At 42.3% G+C, this 17059-nt stretch overlaps 1 protein-coding gene across 2 annotated transcripts; it reads right to left on the bottom strand.

Moving 5' to 3' along the window:
- Positions 1-1305: 1305 nt before the first annotated feature.
- NUP88 (nucleoporin 88) lies at positions 1306-16955 on the bottom strand. 2 transcript variants are annotated; one of them, XM_030537042.1, is made up of 18 exons: positions 16703-16955; positions 15813-15982; positions 13796-13921; positions 13496-13582; positions 12528-12704; positions 10493-10679; positions 9725-9875; positions 8453-8551; positions 8154-8244; positions 7460-7561; positions 6984-7040; positions 5790-5948; positions 5400-5525; positions 4646-4711; positions 4251-4331; positions 3264-3390; positions 2949-3067; positions 1306-1546 (listed from the first exon to the last, which is right to left on the bottom strand). In XM_030537042.1, exons 1-18 carry the CDS (start codon positions 16937-16939, stop codon positions 1483-1485), a joined length of 2226 nt encoding a protein of 741 aa, XP_030392902.1. In that variant the 5' UTR covers positions 16940-16955; the 3' UTR covers positions 1306-1482. The 2 variants fall into 2 exon arrangements, with proteins under 2 accessions (XP_030392902.1, XP_030392904.1); XM_030537044.1 differs by lacking the exon at positions 6984-7040.
- Between the last annotated feature and the right edge of the window lie 104 nt (positions 16956-17059).

Genomic DNA, 17059 nt, shown 5'->3' with positions numbered 1-17059 from the left:
CTTCTTTTATTCAATTCAGCTTTTAACTATTAGGTACAACTGTTTAAAGGTAGAGTGTAGTATGGACATGAGGCCCTTCAGCTGCTAATCTGAGCTCCCAGGGCCCCTTGCTGTGTGCAGGATAGAGTGAGTCCAGAAACAAAAGGCTCCTAGCTTTTGTTGAAAATATGGCCCTAGGCAGATTGATGAAGATGAAGTGGTTGATTGCAGTGCCAACAACTAAGATTAGAGAACTAGATTGTCAAACATAAATGAGGCCCTAGAGCTGAGCTGCTATTAGACTGTGGGGATAGTGCTGGGTTAGCTGGAAGAGCCGAAAGGGGTGAGGAAAGTAAGAAACTAAGATTTCTTCAGGAAAAGTCAAACACACACAGAAAACTCAGGTGCCTACTGGAGAGCTGTCTGGTGATTGAATTCGCTTTAGTGCAAATAAAGCATCTTAATTTTGGCATGTATCCATAAGACTGTAGCAGGAAAATTATCCCTCTATCGTAAAGCTCCTGGGATCAATTTGCTGTGAGGGTGGTTAGTTTTACGGTTCTAGGTAACATGCACTAGCTGTAACATGTTACCTACTATACAGCAAAAAAAAATAATTTAGAAAATGGACTGTTCAGTGTAGATTGTAAAATGAAAACTATTCAGTGAGTTTCATGACATATTCCCAACACTTGTGTAGTCTTAATCTGTGCAACTAGAACCTTCTTTTTGCAGCATGTCTAGTACCACTCCTTTCCTTAAAGGCTTTATTTTGGCACTTCTGCATGCGCCATTGTCAAGCAGTGCAGTACCTCTTCTTAAAACTTAGCTTGACTGTCACTTTTAGCAGAAGCAGGGAAGAAGTCAAGCATCCATACTCAGTCCCTTGAAATCGTCCTATAGTAAAAATACAACTGGCCTCTAAATTCTTTTGATAAAGGCAAAAATGAGTGTTTGGAAGTGAATACTGCATTTCAGTGAACCAAGCCATTGGTGTCCTGTGCATGTAGAATTCTGTTGTCTACAGAATTCAAATGTAACCATGTGTTAACTGTATTGAAGGTGTGTCCTTATGAAGAAAGTGGTCCAAATTAAACAAAAGCTGCTGACGTGTGCTTTTCTGGTTTTTCTAATCTGCTTTCTGCCAGAGGGGGCTATAGAGGATGGATCTAGAGTTTTCTTTGCTGAAGTAAAAATCCCCTTCCTAAATCTTGCCTTTTTTCTAGACTGATTTAATACTTAGTTTTACAGAGTGGATAGCTGTAAGCGTAAAATGTTAGTTCTGTTCCCTTCCCCTTAACGAAACAAACTGAGCTTGTAAAAGGATCTTATCAAAATTGTTTTATTCAATATTGACTGAATCTTTACAAAATATGAAATAAAAAGCATATTATATAGCACAAACAGTTGTTACTGATAAATAGATGTGGGTTGTGTGTTCTCCCCCTTAAAATATTCCTTGCTGCAATGTCAAAAGCATTTCAGCCTCTCTATGGTGGGGACTTAGAAGTTCACATGGCTTCTGACGTCATTGATCTGTGTCACCATTTCCCTTATGTGTTCTCCCCTGCAAGAAAGCAGACATGAATTTAATTGTACAATGCTGTAATTCTGAGGGGATGGGATGGATGTGGCAGGTCTTGCCTTAGGTGGAAGCCGCTGGTCCTGAAATTAAAAACCATTCGTCACTGAAAGAGGGAGGTGGTATTAAAGGTAAGGCTTACAAAGTGCTTTAAAAAACTCATACTGAAGGTAATTCTTGAACAACTTGGCTAGCTAGCATCTCACAAAAACCGTTGATTAACAGTGAGGCCACCTATCTCATAGATCACGGTTTGGCCTCACAGGCTGTTTTAATCCTAAAATTTTCCAGTAGGGTTGCTGTGCAAGATGGAATAGAATCCTGCTTACTAAATCTTAGGTTCATGGGCTGCAGCATGTTAACTACAAGTAAATACTGAACTTGCAGGAGTTTTAGAAAACTTGTTTCTAGAGTCCATTCTTTCCCAAACACTCTACAATTAATATAGTATGTTTAAATGCCACAGCAGCTGTGCTTCAATAAAAATACCTCCCTGCTTGACTTCAGTAGGAACACAGGACAGCATTCTAGGGAAGCTTCAGTATGTTTTGGGCTGTACCTGTCACCTTTATTCCTGGTGCACAGTGCTGCTCTGAGGGGCTTCCTACTTCAGGGATGGGGATTGGTTTCACTGTCAGCCAGCCATTGCTTACTCCAGCAGTTTGTTCAGTGAAGACTTTGCAAGTTTCACTACTCAATTATTTCACATTCATGAATTTGTCCATTATAAACTCAGCTGTCTAAGCTGCACCAAGCCTTTAGATATACCAATAGTTAAGTGGCTAGCTTAGGGTCTCAGACTGCCTGTAGCTCCTACAGACAAATCTGAGCTAGCTGGATTAAAGCTAGCTCAGGTGCCAGCAAGCACGGTGAAGCCACCTGAGTAAGTACCCAGGGTCCAGGAAGAGCCCAAGCTGTCACAATGTCAGTGTTCAGGTATGTCTACACAAGCTGCAATCATACCCTGAGACTGCTGTGACAACTAAGGCTCCCAGCAGAATACAAGTTTTCAGGGAAAGGAGGAAGCAGCTGACTAACTGAACTCTCAGGCTGGCATGCACAATTCTTAGACACTCTTCCCCCATGCTCTAATCTTTTTAGATAAATAGCGCTCTCTAAAGTAAGTTCAGATCCATCTACTTCTGCTCAAACCTTCAAGGTTTCTAGAGCTAGCTACAGAATAAGATGACATTCATAAATTACCAGCTATTGTAATAAAGTAGCTCCCAGCTTTGAAGATAAACTCTTAAGTATCAGTGTGTCTACCCTAATGGCAGTGTTTGGAGTTTAAACCTGTGATAGACATCTTTCAGTGACTAGGAGTTGAATACATTCACAGAATCAACCCAAAGCACAAAGAGCCCAGCTTAGAAAAAAGTTAACTTACTCTTCTTTCAGAACTGTCTGGATGCACTTGCTCTGGTAGGCACTGAGGGTTATGGTAGGTTTTCGTGGACTGATCCCCTTTTCCATCTTTCTTTGCTGATAATCCTTTTTCATTTTCACCTAGAAGTAGCAGGAATAATGGACTCATTAGAAACCTTATGAACATTCAAGAGTTCACTGTTTCATTGCATATGACAGAGAATAGGAATTGAGCAGATGAAGTGTGTCAGTTTGCCCATAACTGCAGAAAACATGATTCATCTTGTCCCTGCATGCTTCCTTCCTGCCATATTTTTCAGTGCCACCACATGCTCACCTGTTTGATAGCATTTCCTAAGTGCTGCAGTTGATCATGTATCGTCTGTAATTCTTTCTTCATGTCTCTCTCGCTATCTGACAGAACTGGAAGCTGAGAGTGAAAACTGCGAAGCACTTTCTTCATCCTTTATACACAAAAAAAAAAGTGAAAGGTAACTTTAACACACAATAGCAGAATTAAAGGTGGCCATCCTGCAGCAAAAAAAACTTCAGGACCAGACTTCAAAGAGAAACTGCTGAGCTTCAGTTCATCTGCAAATTTGACACCATCAACTCAGGATTAAACAAAGCCTTTGAATTGCTAGCCAACTACAAAAGCAGTTTCTCCTCCCTTGGTGTTCACCCCTCAGCTGCCAGAAGAGGGCCTCATCCTCCCTGATTGAACTAACCTCTTTATCTCCAGCCTGATTCTTGCTTGCATATATACCTGCCTCTGGAAATTTCCACTACATGCATCCAATGAAATGGGTATTCACCCACGCAAGCTCATGCTCCAATACGTCTGTTAGTCTATAAGGTGCCACAGGACTCTGCTGCTTTTAAAAGTTCTGTACACCACCTTTTATGTGCTAGGCTGTTTATTTGTAACTGCTGGCCCCTCTTACTGTGAAGAATTCTTTTGGGATGTCCCTGTGTTTTCCATTAGCTAAAGCATTTCTTAGATACTTAATGTCCACTTTCCCCTTCCTGCTAGAAGGACGTAATCTTTCTACAAGTCAATTATTCTCTGCTGGCTTGAGGCTTCTTCTGTGCCCACTGGAATCATTAACATTGCTGAACTTCACCAGTAAAAGGTATGGCCGTAACACTAAAAGGTTCATTACTGGATCTGAAACCCACAATACACAGCCAAATCCATTTGGTATCATCTGGTTACACTGACTTTGCAGGTACTGTGGAAAAGTCACACTCCCCCCACGGACTGTTCTGAACCTCAGTAGCATCCAGCACTGAGGAGGCAACAGGCGTCCATCTCTGTACTCACCTATTCATAATATCTTCTTGTTTTTCTTTAGCTTCCTCATACTTCTCAGCCAAGCGCTCAGCCATTTCCCGCAGACTTTTCCTTTATACAAGTGAGAAAGTCAAAATTACTTCAGAATTATGGAGAAAAACATTTAACGTCCTTATTTGAAAAGGGGCTAGTGAAGCTTTGGAGAGCTGGGCTGGATGTTAAACCTGTGACCTAGTCTAACTCTTCTAGGGGTTCTCTACAACAGTGAAAGTTAGTTAGCTAATTAGCTGGTTAGGTTTTCAGTGGGACTAACTACATTTAGATAAGACATTTCTGAACCATTCAATTCCTATACATATGAAAGCAATTAACATTCCATGATTTAGCTAAAAACTGACAGAGCCAATTAAAAAGGTCCAACTCACCTTTCCACGTGACAGTACACAAGATCTTCCAGTTGCTTATTTTTCTGTGCCGTCAGCAATTTCACTCTAAAATGATAGTTGAGTCAGAGGCCAGTCCATTCACAAGGCAATGCAATGACATGTAGAACAAAAAAGCCAACAAAACTTGGACACTCTGGAGAGTTCAAAGTAGGTCAGAAGAGAAGGGATGTCTCCAAAGAGGAAGAAAGTTCAAAGGGGCAGGGAAGAGTTATTCATTGTAATTTCTCATTTTTAGTACTTGTGGCAAAGCTGTTACCATGGTGAACGTCTCTGTAGATCCCCAGGCTTGGACGCAGGTTGATTCTGTACAACTACATCCAAAAGGAAATGTTTGGCTAGTAGATTTCAAGTATTTAATGCAGGGCTCCCCCCTAATGCTTCCTTTCAACCTATCATCATCTTCTGTAAAAGTACAAGCATTATGCTGATGTTTGTGTGGTACTCCTGTCCTAAAACTTGAATCTTATCATTTCTGGAATATCACTAGTCTCAGATAAACATGACTGAGGATCAAAAATAGACTTCTCTACATTACATTATGATTATTTGCAGATGCCCAGCTGTCTGACAGTCCTGTTAGGTCCTTAATACTATATTTGATGGGGATCTACAGTTAACTGCAACATTACTTCTAATGTCTATATGGGGTGGAATCTCATCTGGGCATATCCTGATGTTATTAAAAACAAAGGACAAGCTTAAATATGTCACATGTTTATAAAAACCATGTTACCTTTGCTGGATCTCCTCTTTCGCCAGATCCTGTTTCAGAATATATTCTTCCCTGAACACCTGTGTGGCTCTGCTTAGGAGCTGAAGACATTCCTCTGGGGGAGGAGATGCATCTTTGTCAGCAGACCTTAAAACAGACAGAACAAGCTATTTGTGTACATGCAATCCCACTAACAAGTGTTTTTTAAAAGTTAAATTCTCTGCTAACCTAGTAAGTCCTCTCAGAAATCTGTTTGGGGTGGGAGACACTAGGCATAGCAAACTGAAGTCTATGCCAACCTTCCCCCAATATCAGTGTCCCAAGACACAGATAAAAGGTTCTAGGGTGCACATTCCTTCTATAACATAGTCTCCTCCCTCCTTTCAAGTCCCACATAGAAAAATCTCATACTTCAAAAGCAATGGATTAGCAGAGCTGCGCTGCAGGATGCTTCGGATGTGCTTCTCAAATGAATGCTGTGATTTAGCTAGGATACGAAGAGGTGAGACTGTAATTTCAGTGTCCTCTCTTGTACACAGGAGCGGAGGGGATGCTGGATGGACTGTCGTTCTGCCAAAACAAAAACACATATGTAAGTGATACCTAATGACACAGAACTTGGTTTTCAGTATGTTTTTCTTTAAAAAATCACTGGAATTTAAAAATCCTTAAATGACATCAGTTTGGGACACATTTAGGGAAAAGCTTCCATCTACTGTGGTATTAACAGAACTGCTATGAACCAAGGCCTGTGCAACACCCAATAGCAGAGCACTAGATCCAAAGGGTCTGACAGGAACATTCATGGAATTGTTTCAACTCTATGGCAATTCCAATTGAAGTCAAACATGGCAGAGTGAAAACCTAAAATGCTACTTGTATCTATACAGGGCCAGAGACAGCAAGCTGCCAGATTGCCATTTTAGTCACAGCCAGGATTATCTTTGATTGATAGACAGTACTTGGATATCCCAGTGAAAAACAATTTAGAAAATGTAAATGAGAAAGTCATGGAACTAGCTCTTTTTTTCAAAGCAGAATATTAGTTTGGTATTTGAACAAGATCTGGATACAAACTACCAAGCCAAAAAAATAATTCTCTAAACATAAGGGAAAAATAAAATGGCTCAAGCTAAATAATTCTTAAAGAAACAATACCAAAATCCCCACACCTTGATAATGATTTTCTAAGGACTTCTCTTCTTCATGCACACAACCTGTAGACTTCACAAACCTAGTGGAAAGATTAAGCTCCTAAACGCAGTCTGACAATTGTGTCTACTGCCTCAAATGTATTTAGTTCCAGGATGTTGCTGGCCCTAATGTTTGTAAAGCACTTTGAAATCACCAGGTGGAAAGTATAGCAGTATTTTAAGAGTCCTTTGCTAATACTTCTTAGGCCAACAAAGACTGATTCTATGGTGTCCTATGCATTGAAGGTGTTCCAGGTTTATTACATTATTCCTCAAAATGCCCCATAAAACTTGGTCAATTGGACCATTTTCTGGCTGAGCTGGCATTTTCTTAGCCTAAGAGTTATTTAAAAAGAAATAAGCTGTCATGCTTAAGTCTATTTTACAAGCACTGTAGTCACCTGCAGGTTACCTGGTAATAAGGTGGCATGGTTCCAGTGTGCAGCTTTGGTCACTAAAAAAATTAATCCTGCAAAAAAATGGAGAAGTCGATCCCCACCCAACATTGATACCTGGTTCACTGATAAGGCTGACCTCACAGCTAACAAACAACTGACATTCCACAGAAGGGGAATGCCTGAAAAATTAAAAGCAATTTGGGCTGATGTTAGAGGTCTGTGATTAATGCAGACATGTTACTCCCCCTCCTTTCCCTCTATCCTAACCTGCCTTACTTTGTATATTAGAATACTGGTACTTTGGTATATTTGTTCTATTTGAAAAGAAATAAAAAATGATAAATATGAAAAAGAAGAGCAGAAATCAGAGTTAAACTGGCAAGAGGAACAGAAAACAAGTCTTGAGACATTGAAGCACTAACTGATGAACAGAGCTAAAGACAAGGGAAAAGCACAAATTTTAAATCAATTAAGTAAGAAAACTACATACAGAAGAGGCCGCGTGATACATTCATAGGTGCTGGTGATGCAGATCATTGTGGGCCCTAAGATGTCAGAGACTATCCAAAATCCTCTAATGGGAGCAGGCTGCCTGGGGAAAGAAATAGATTATAATTCAAAACACCTTTTGTCAGTGCAGTAAGAATATATCCAGAAAGTTGTATCCATCTACATCAATCAACTTGGAGGCCAAATGTCTCACTGACTTAGGACATCTTTCTTAAATAAGGTGCACAAAATACTTTGCTGGCTGGCTTGACATTAGTTATTTTTATTTGCTGTGTCTTGAGTTTTAACACTCCATAAATATACTATGAGGGAGAGTCTAAAAGCAGTATGCGTTTTAGTGTTCAGGTATGATAGAAAGTCCCATGAAACACCTGAGTCTTGCACTAGGACAGCTAACCTTGGTGATAAATCGCTCAATTTTTGTTGGTTGGATGGCTGGGGTTCAGATAACTACCAAAGTGGGAATTTCAGGCTTAATTCTGTATTAGAATGCATTTGGGGTAAACACTCACCCCTAAGATACCAACTCTTGGTGCTCAGAGTTTCATCATTTGTAATTATTTGGATTCTGCCAGCTCAGCCAACAAATTAATTTATTCAGAAGGAACCCTGAGAGTTAATACACAACAGAACATTTATTCACTCAAGGGAAATGGAGGCCATTCGGTTCCTACCTGCACGGCAATGGCTTTGTACAAAGAATGTGTTCCACAAAGCACTTTTGTTCTGCTCCAAGTTCTTGTAAACTGTCCTTATCTTCCTCATCTACAAAGACAGGAGCCTGTTTCAAATGCATTATATTCAAGATTCTTGAAATTACAAACCACTTTACGGGGCGAGGTCTACACATTCTGGATAATACCACAACCATTCTCAGATACCAGTCGCTGATAAACAATTACCTTCCACAGAAGGAAGCAGTCTGATAAACGAACACACTTCCCCTCATGTGGAAGACAATTTCATTACTCACCTGACCCAAGGAATTTGTGAAGTTTGTGGATCCATGTTAGTCCAACACTGTGCACACCAGCTTCATGTATACAATGATATCTAGAGGGACATTTAGGATCTGAAAATTAAGCAGTATATATTATTAGGACAAAAAACAACACAAATATATTCAGCAAGTGCTGAAGGTTCAGCACTCTACTCGGATTGGCCCTTCATCTATTTTGCATTAATACTTACACTGCAAAAGCTACCCAGTCCCTTTCCTGCGCACAGTCCAACCAACTGAATTGGTGCCTTTTCTTTTTTGAATTACAGTTTCATTTATAAACATGTCATAAAGGGTTAATAAAATAGGTGTTACAAGCATGTTACAGATATGCTTAGTAGAGGTTACAGGTAATTTTAAGCTAACTACTGGCCTATTGGACTTTACAACCACCATTTCTTAACCCTTTATAAACAACATATGGAATCTTAGTGCAACATGTGCCAGTTTACTCCTAACAAATAAAGCCTGGCTATACTTTATGCCCACCCGATTTCCAAGATCTCAGCTACATAACACAAGCCTTGCAGCTTGTCATTTGTCCTCACGTGTAGCAGCATGCATTCAGCAAGTCTGCAGAAGTGCCTGTGTACCCTGTCGGTCTATATGTAGTAGCAGAAGGCTTTAAACTCACACTCAGTACAGCTGGCAGGGAAGAGGCGGGAAACATCAGATATCTTCACCCTATCCTTTATAATGGTAGCTATCAGAACAATGACATCTCTGCTCCATCAGTGGTTATTACCCAAGATGGTCAGGGACGCAATCCCATACTGCGGGTATCACTGAACCTCCAACTGGACGACAGGGGATGGATCACTCAAAATTGTCCTGTTCCTTCCCTCTGAAGCATCTGATGCTGGCTACTAACAGGATACTGGGCTAGATGGGTCACTGGTCTGATGCAGTATGGCCTTTCTTATGTTCTTTTTACATCAAAAGTGCTGCAACTCCTACCCCTGGTGCTGTGTAGCAATAGCAGGTAATGAACGCTTAGATTCATTTAAAAGCCAATTTCAGCAGCATCAGTGTGTTCTCATGAGACTTCCTTTTTAAAATTAGCAATAAAAGGAAGAAAAACCACAAATCTTATCTGAAACCTGTTAACAGATGAGGTAGCTTCAAGAGACTCCAAGGAACTGTTTTCAAAACACTGCTCCGAGTTCAGCAATAAGGGCTACATTACTTAAATTTTGAAATAAAGTGAATTAAAACAGCAATAGTATTGATTCATTTCACTTTTACCTCTGTGCAGTTTAATTGGGCAAGAGAAGTCAGATTCTAAAGGCTCTTCCTCTTCTCCTGATGCCAGTTTCAGTGCAAGTTCCAATTCAACACATTCAAACACATACAGAGAAGGGATGAGGTCAGATCTTGGGTCCCAAGACTTTTCTGACTGTAAAAAGTATTTGAATGCATTAGCAAAACATATTTCTAGCAAGAATACCATTATAATAGCAAGAAGAAAATGTTACTTAGCCTGGGAAGGGTCTTTCCAGCATTTTTTCCTGAATGGCAGCCCCTAGCAGTCACTACTTACAGGTGCTGAAGAGGCTTTCCACAGCAGTGGCTCTTTTCGTAAATCAAGCAAAGTGGTCCCTGCCCAGTCCCCATGAATTTATGATGCTCTATCTTTAGTGTCACCTACAGTGCCTCTGCAGCTAGTGATGTCTGTTTCTCATCAGAGTTAATAATTTTAAAGGAGATATTTTTAAAAGAAACATGCCACATTTCTGAGAAAAATAAATAAGAATCAAGCTATAGTTTGGTTTAGTTTAAACTGAATATTCAGAATAAATGTTCACGTTGGCCCCTTGCTAATCAGACCAACATTTTGGCTAAAATAATACCTAATGATTCTATTTTAACTTAAATGTTGGTCAGATTAGCCAGGGGCCAACATGAACATTTCTTTTGAATGTTTCCATTAAGGAAATGAGGATGTGGGACTCAAAGAAGAGACCACCACAGGGACAAATGACATGATAGAGTTCCCAGAAAACACCACCCTACCGTTTGCTCATCATCCTCTTCTCCCTCCAGTACCACACAGTGATAAAGCATTCCTGACTCGGTGGCAATCACCAAGATGTTGGGAACACAGGGCAGGCACAGAACAGCACAAGCATCATAGCCATAGTTATCTTCAGCTGTGGGGTGCATGGGCAATGGGCCCAATAACTTGCCAAGTTTTCCAGTGCTGCAATGAAGAAACAAGGAAGTGCTTACTGGAAGACTAAGACCCAAAGTTTCCAAAATTGTCTCCAGTAATCCCCTGGGAAAGAATAAAAGCCAAGGATAACAGCTAGGGGAACACATACATTTACTAGTTTTTCTTGCTCAAGTCTGGCAATCTGAAATCCAGCCTAATGAATGTTAAAGGTCCTGGGCTACACACACTGCATGATGCTCTCACACAAAGGAATTAATCTTAGTAATAACCTTGTATTGTCTCAGACTAACGTACTTATCAGACAATGGAGTCAATAAACAGTGCCACACCCCTTTACGAAGGGCTGTACAACGTGCTTAAAGAGACATTTAAATTAATTTTTTATGAACAAATGTCAATACCTAAGAATTTCTTTTTCAGTGTTTTGGGTTGTTTTTTTTAATTGTATTGCTCTCAGGTTGGGCTATGAAAAGGACTAGGCAGCTTCACTTTTGTTTATAGGCAGTTTCTCATCAATTTCACATTTCTCACTCACTAGGAGGATGCATGTTGCAGTGTTTGTAACCGAAATAACAGAATTTTTTTAAATTTTCATATCTAATTAAATCTAGATTGCAATTTTTAAGTGTCCTTTCTATACGTCTTAAAGGTGCATATCTCTTTCATATAACCTAATTTGTCATCTCTCAACCTATCACTTGACTGGAATCCTATTCCAGCACCTTCCTAATGAGACCCAGGCTGGAAGTCCCTAAAATCTCAAAAGGGGTTTGGTTCTTTGAAGCACAGACTCACTCTGAGCTATGGGCACTGCTGCTTGTCACACACTAGGAGCCAAAAACCCCAAGAGTCAATATGGTACCTTTAGAACAGCTGATTTTTAACCAAACCCTAGTTTTCCATCCAATTTTGATCTGAGAGTATCCCTTTTAAGTATTGTGTGACACATGTCAGGGACTCTAACCCCCAGACGGCAAAGTTCGTTGTCTGACTGCGAGAGAGACAGGCAACACCAGCAAGGTCCAATCAAAAGCTCTTTATTGACAAGTGCACACATCAATAGAGAGCAGCTCATCTCCAGAGAGAACTAGCCTGCTCTTTACATCTTAGTATAAGCCTATATAGACAGTTCCGTCACGTCAAATTATTCACTGGAGCAACCCACCCCCTTCTTCTAACAACTAAAAACTGAATACTTTTAGTATACGTTTTACAGCATTAGGTGATTAACAATATCTTAGCAAGCACCAGAAGTTAGGAATGTAGGGGAGTTAAAACAGACAGACAACTGAACCAAGGAGTGAAAACAGGGAGGCTGGGATTTCTTATCAGTTCTTCAAAGGAACTGTTCCTAACACAGCACAGTTGGTACTATACCAGGAATGGAGCCCCTCCCTTATCTCACTTTTTCCCAGCGCTTCGTGAGACATGCTGCTTCTCAGTTTTTTTCCACTCGGGGATTACCCACAAACCTCTGTTAGCCTGACCTTGGTCAGGTTGGCATACCTGGTTTTGTCTGCTATATCTTTATTCAGGCCTAACACACACAAGTGGGTTATCAGCAGTGGGGACTGAACCCAGGACCTCTGGATCTAAAACAATGAGCCTCTACTGCCTGAGCGCAAGGTCCAGGTCTATTAGCTCAAAGACTAGAGACTGAAAGCTCTATGTGGTCCAACCATTAGACGGGCACACAGACCGACACTGAATAAGCCTGGGTTACAATATAAAATGATGGAATTCAATACATCATCTGCTCCTGAATCTGGCACAAATCTTGATATAAAATATAGATCAATCTGCACAGAAATGAAATAGAAGTGTTACATGAATCACATTTTAAACAAAATTGGTCATTGTACTTTAAGTCCCTACCTTTGTAAGAGGCTAATATATGTGAGAAAGGTCTCTCCATTTTCATATAATATGTATAGTGGATATGCCAATACTTCTTCTCTCCCTCGCTGCCCAGCTATGTTCTTCGGAACAGATACCAGAGGCCCAAAATCAAATGCCACTGCAGTCTCTCCTAGTGATGCTGTGTACGCTCTCCTGGGGAAAGAAGACAGACAGAGACCAACAATTACAGTTAGTGATGACTGTCTGCACGCAGTTATTGGCCTCATTTCAAGTAGCATTTACTGTTACATTGGATAAATGTGATTAAGATTTTACAATTATGGATCAGTCCTTTAGCCAACAGTATTTTCTGCAATAGAAACCTAAAGACAGGTATGGGCCCTCTCTTCAATTAAATGCATATGCTACAGTCTCATTTCCTGGCTCCAGGGACTCTGACTGATGGGCTGTTTGAAGAGAACACTGCATATAGCATCCTTCCTCTCACCTCCGCTGAACCTACTGATTTCTTACTCCATTTCTGAAACTGAACTGCCAGCCACCCCAAATATGTGACGCTCGGAGAGGTGAGGACGTAGTGGTATTTTCAGCGCAATATATTAAGCCACGGCTTGGCTGTTGGAGAGCAACAGGTGTCTCCATTTCAACTAGGTCAGGCTAAGCTCCACCTGTTACATTCTCTTCCAAAAAGCTCCTTTTTAACCTTTAAGACATTATAGTAACTTCAAAATATTATGCTTTTGTTGCAGACAGCTACTCCCCTGCTTCCTCTAAAATGGTGAGGCAGGGAAAGAAGTTCAGCTACTTTGCTGGGAAGAGGCTATGGAAAAGAAGGAAATAAGATTCTCCACTGGCAAATTTATCACAACACTTTACGCCATCTTCTCTCTCTAGGCACTTTTCCATCTCTACAAAAAAAAAATTTGGTACATCAGCAAGTTTATCCTGTTGAGAGCATTTCAAAATCTAAAAACTGCACAAACCCTTTATTGAGCATTAAATTTTCCTCCTCAGCATCTGAAAGAGCAATCACCTTCACAGGTGTCTGCGGCACCTTCAGACTGTAAATCCTAGAAGAACAAAAACACTTTCATTAGTCATTAACTTCATACATGACAACTCCCTCCTTATGCAGGGTCAGTACATCAGTAGTTACCATCCTGAACTTCTTTCTATGCTATTTTTATGTTCTAATTCCACAAGCATACTTACACATAAGACAGCAAACAACTAGTTCCTGTACTAGAAAAAACATTCAGAAGAGCAAACAGAAATAGGTTTACCTTATAGTGTTATCCGAAGTCAACAGCACTACATATGGTTCTAATGTCTCACTGGGATACCAGGCCACATGTTTTAGGGTCAGGGATGTTGAACTAGTGAAGAACCTTTCAGCAACAGGAATGGTGCTACAATAACAAATTTATAATACTGTTATTAAAGGCAAACCATCAAACAGACTGCTTTTAGCCTGATTTAAGTCTCAAAATGGTTTTTGGTTGTATTTAAAGTTTAAGGGCAATCTTTAACTTACAGTCACATACCCCTCTGAAAATTTCTTTTACAGTTACAATATCTAAGATTATTATAACAAAGATAAGAATATTTTTTCCAATTAATTTTGTATGTTTGATAGCACTGTCTGACTAGACTGTATCACTAGTAAGTTTCACCTGGTTTTTCCTCCTCATCCCCTCACACAAGACCAGAGTGAAAAATTTACAAGACATAGGAAACAACCAGAAACAAAAATTGGCAGATGCTCAGGGATACAGGTGTAGGATCTTAAAGCCACTTTTAACTCATGTTTAAAACTGATTTAGGTTTCAAGATGGCAATGTCCCTTTAATGGGAAACTAAATTCTATCAGCAGTCCTGATAGAATCTGAAGTCTCTTGAAATAAGTCACTTCATATGTACCTGTGATTAAAGGTAAAGCCTTATAAGCATTTATAACCAGCACCATAGATGGATGTTTGAATCCTGACTAAAATACATGTTAACATGAAGAATGGGTTCTCTCCCTATCCGTTCAAATAACTACTGAGTGGACGAAACAAGTGTGCTGACCCTTGAAATCGTTCTGTTAGATGTACTTGTGAGAGTGCTGCTTCTATTCTAACAGAAGTTTGGACCCATATATCTATCACACCTATTTATAAATCAGGAACAGAATAGTTTCATTGTATGATCACTTCCACAAGTGTTTGAAGGGAAATGCAACAACTCAAAAATCCTAAATTATTGTGGTCATGTTACCATGGCCACGAAACATAGGCAGAAACAATGACATGTTTAACCCAAGCAGAGATAAGAATCAGCAGCCTGAACACCACAAAGCAGCAATGGTAGAAGCTAGGCTGAGTCTCTGGGATCCACGTGACCATGGGTCAAAACATGCCACACCGAGTGACACTGTTTTTTACACTCTAAATACAAATACATGAAGGACTTATGATCCCCCTTTCACACTCAGTTTTCTCATTGTTAATTTGGTGCAAGTAGAAGGTGCCATTCTATTTCACTTATTCAGGCTGAAGTTCTCCATTTACACACAAAATAATTAACATGTGAAGCAGTAGGGCAAGCTAACATTCCAGAGCCAAAGGAAGCAGCACTGAGGTGGTCAAGTTTCCCTGTCCAGTCACTCCTTAGACTCTTCCAAGACTGCCAACAAAAGTGATGAGGATAGTATGATAGTTCAAGGGATACAAATCCCAAGTCACAAAAAACTTTCCCCAGGGGCAGGTTATCCCATAATTACCTCCCCCACCAGGTTTCCTGCGCCTCTCCTTAAAGGACCTATTATTGGCCACTATCAGAGACAGGAGAGTAGACTAACTGGACCACTGCCTATATTCTCATGCAATGTGAATATTTTGTCCATTAGGAATGAGGATGAGAACCTATTTCCATCACACCATTTCTCTAGTATCCCAATTGTCCAGTGTGGCTCACGGGCAAATTTGAAAATTGTGTCTTAGAAGGTCCTCTGTGACAATGCTCATTGAATTTGCGAAGGCTTTTAGACTCATAATCCCAACCAGCCTTTGACTCAGCTCGGAACAAGTACTGTACCCCCCCCTCCCCATATCAAACCAAGTTCAAATGGAAATCTTCAAAATACTCTGCTCCTTATTTATGAAACTCTTCTTTCATATTTTCTGCTCTGTATCTTACACTCAGCACGTATGTTAGATCTTTTTGCACCACTTTATTCCATTGGGAAAGACCAGGGGCTCACACATGAAGAGTGTCAAAACACAATGTGGTTAAACATCTGACTGAAATATAACCTACCTACAATTAACGGTTGGTTTTCCACCTTCAAATTCTGAGTTCTTGCCCCAGCGTTTAGGCAACTCCAGTACCATCAGCCCTTTAATGCCTATGAGCGCCACATGATGCTGTGTGGGACTTAACAAGGTTTCATAGACCTCAAAAAGGGGTGGGTTTATGCAAACCAGGGTCTGAAAATTAAAAAGTTACAGTGAAACACTAATACTAATAAATCGGTCACTAAAAAGTACTACAGAGCCAGGAGTTAACATTACACTAAGTATTCTGGAAACATTCACTGATTTGTAAACAAATGGGACAGGGGGCAAGGCCAGGGCAACCCACCCCCGTCCCTGGTACCGGCCCAGCCCCCCGGCTCCGTGTCCCTCAGACACCCCTGGCCCCAGCCTGGTACTGGTACTGGCCCAGCCCCCCGGCTCCGTGTCCCTCAGACACCCCCGGCCCGGTACCTGGTACCGGCCCAGCCCCCCACGCCCCGCAGGCACCCCCGGCCCGGTACCTGGTACCGACCCAGCCCCCCACGCCCCGCAGGCACCCCCGGCCCGGTACCTGGTACCGGCCCAGCCCCCCGCAGGCACCCCCGGCCCGGTACCGGCCCAGCCCCCCGCGCCCCTCAGGCACCCCCGGCCCGGTACCTGCTACCGGCCCAGCCCCCCGCTCCCCGCAGGCACCCCCGGCCCGGTACCTGGTACCGGCCCAGCCCCCCGGGCTCCGCGCCCCTCAGACACCCCTGGCCCCAGCCTGGTACTGGTACTGGCCCAGCCCCCCGGGCTCCGCGCCCCGCAGGCACCCCCGGCCCGGTACCTGGTACCGGCCCAACCCCCCTCAGGCACCCCCGGCCCGGTACCGGCCCAGCCCCCCGCGCCCCGCAGGCACCCCCGGCCCGGTACCTGGTACCGGCCCAGCCCCCCGGGCTCCGCGCCCCTCAGGCCCCGCAGGCTGAGGGTGTAGAAGGCGCCGCGCTCCGCGTCCCACAGGAACAGGTCCGCGTCCAGCCCGAAGATGAGGCTGCGGGTCGGCCCGGAGGGGCTGGGTCTCTTCGCGCTCTGCTCCCGCAGGCGGCACAGCACGGCATGGTGCGGCAGCGCCGCCCGCCACTCGTCCGCCGGCTCCCCGTCGGCCGCCATCGGCCGCCACCCCGGAACTGCGCCGGGCTCCGCTCGCCACTCAGGACACAGCGGCTGGCTGGCGCCTTAGAACTACCGCTCCCAGCGTGCAGCGGGCGGGCGGTGCAGAGCGGGACTACA

This window comes from Gopherus evgoodei, chromosome 17 (assembly GCF_007399415.2).
Source record: "Gopherus evgoodei ecotype Sinaloan lineage chromosome 17, rGopEvg1_v1.p, whole genome shotgun sequence".
NCBI lineage: Eukaryota > Metazoa > Chordata > Testudines > Testudinidae > Gopherus > Gopherus evgoodei.
The sequence above is the reverse complement of the archived record's forward strand: the minus strand, read 5'-3'. Positions and strand labels throughout refer to the sequence as shown.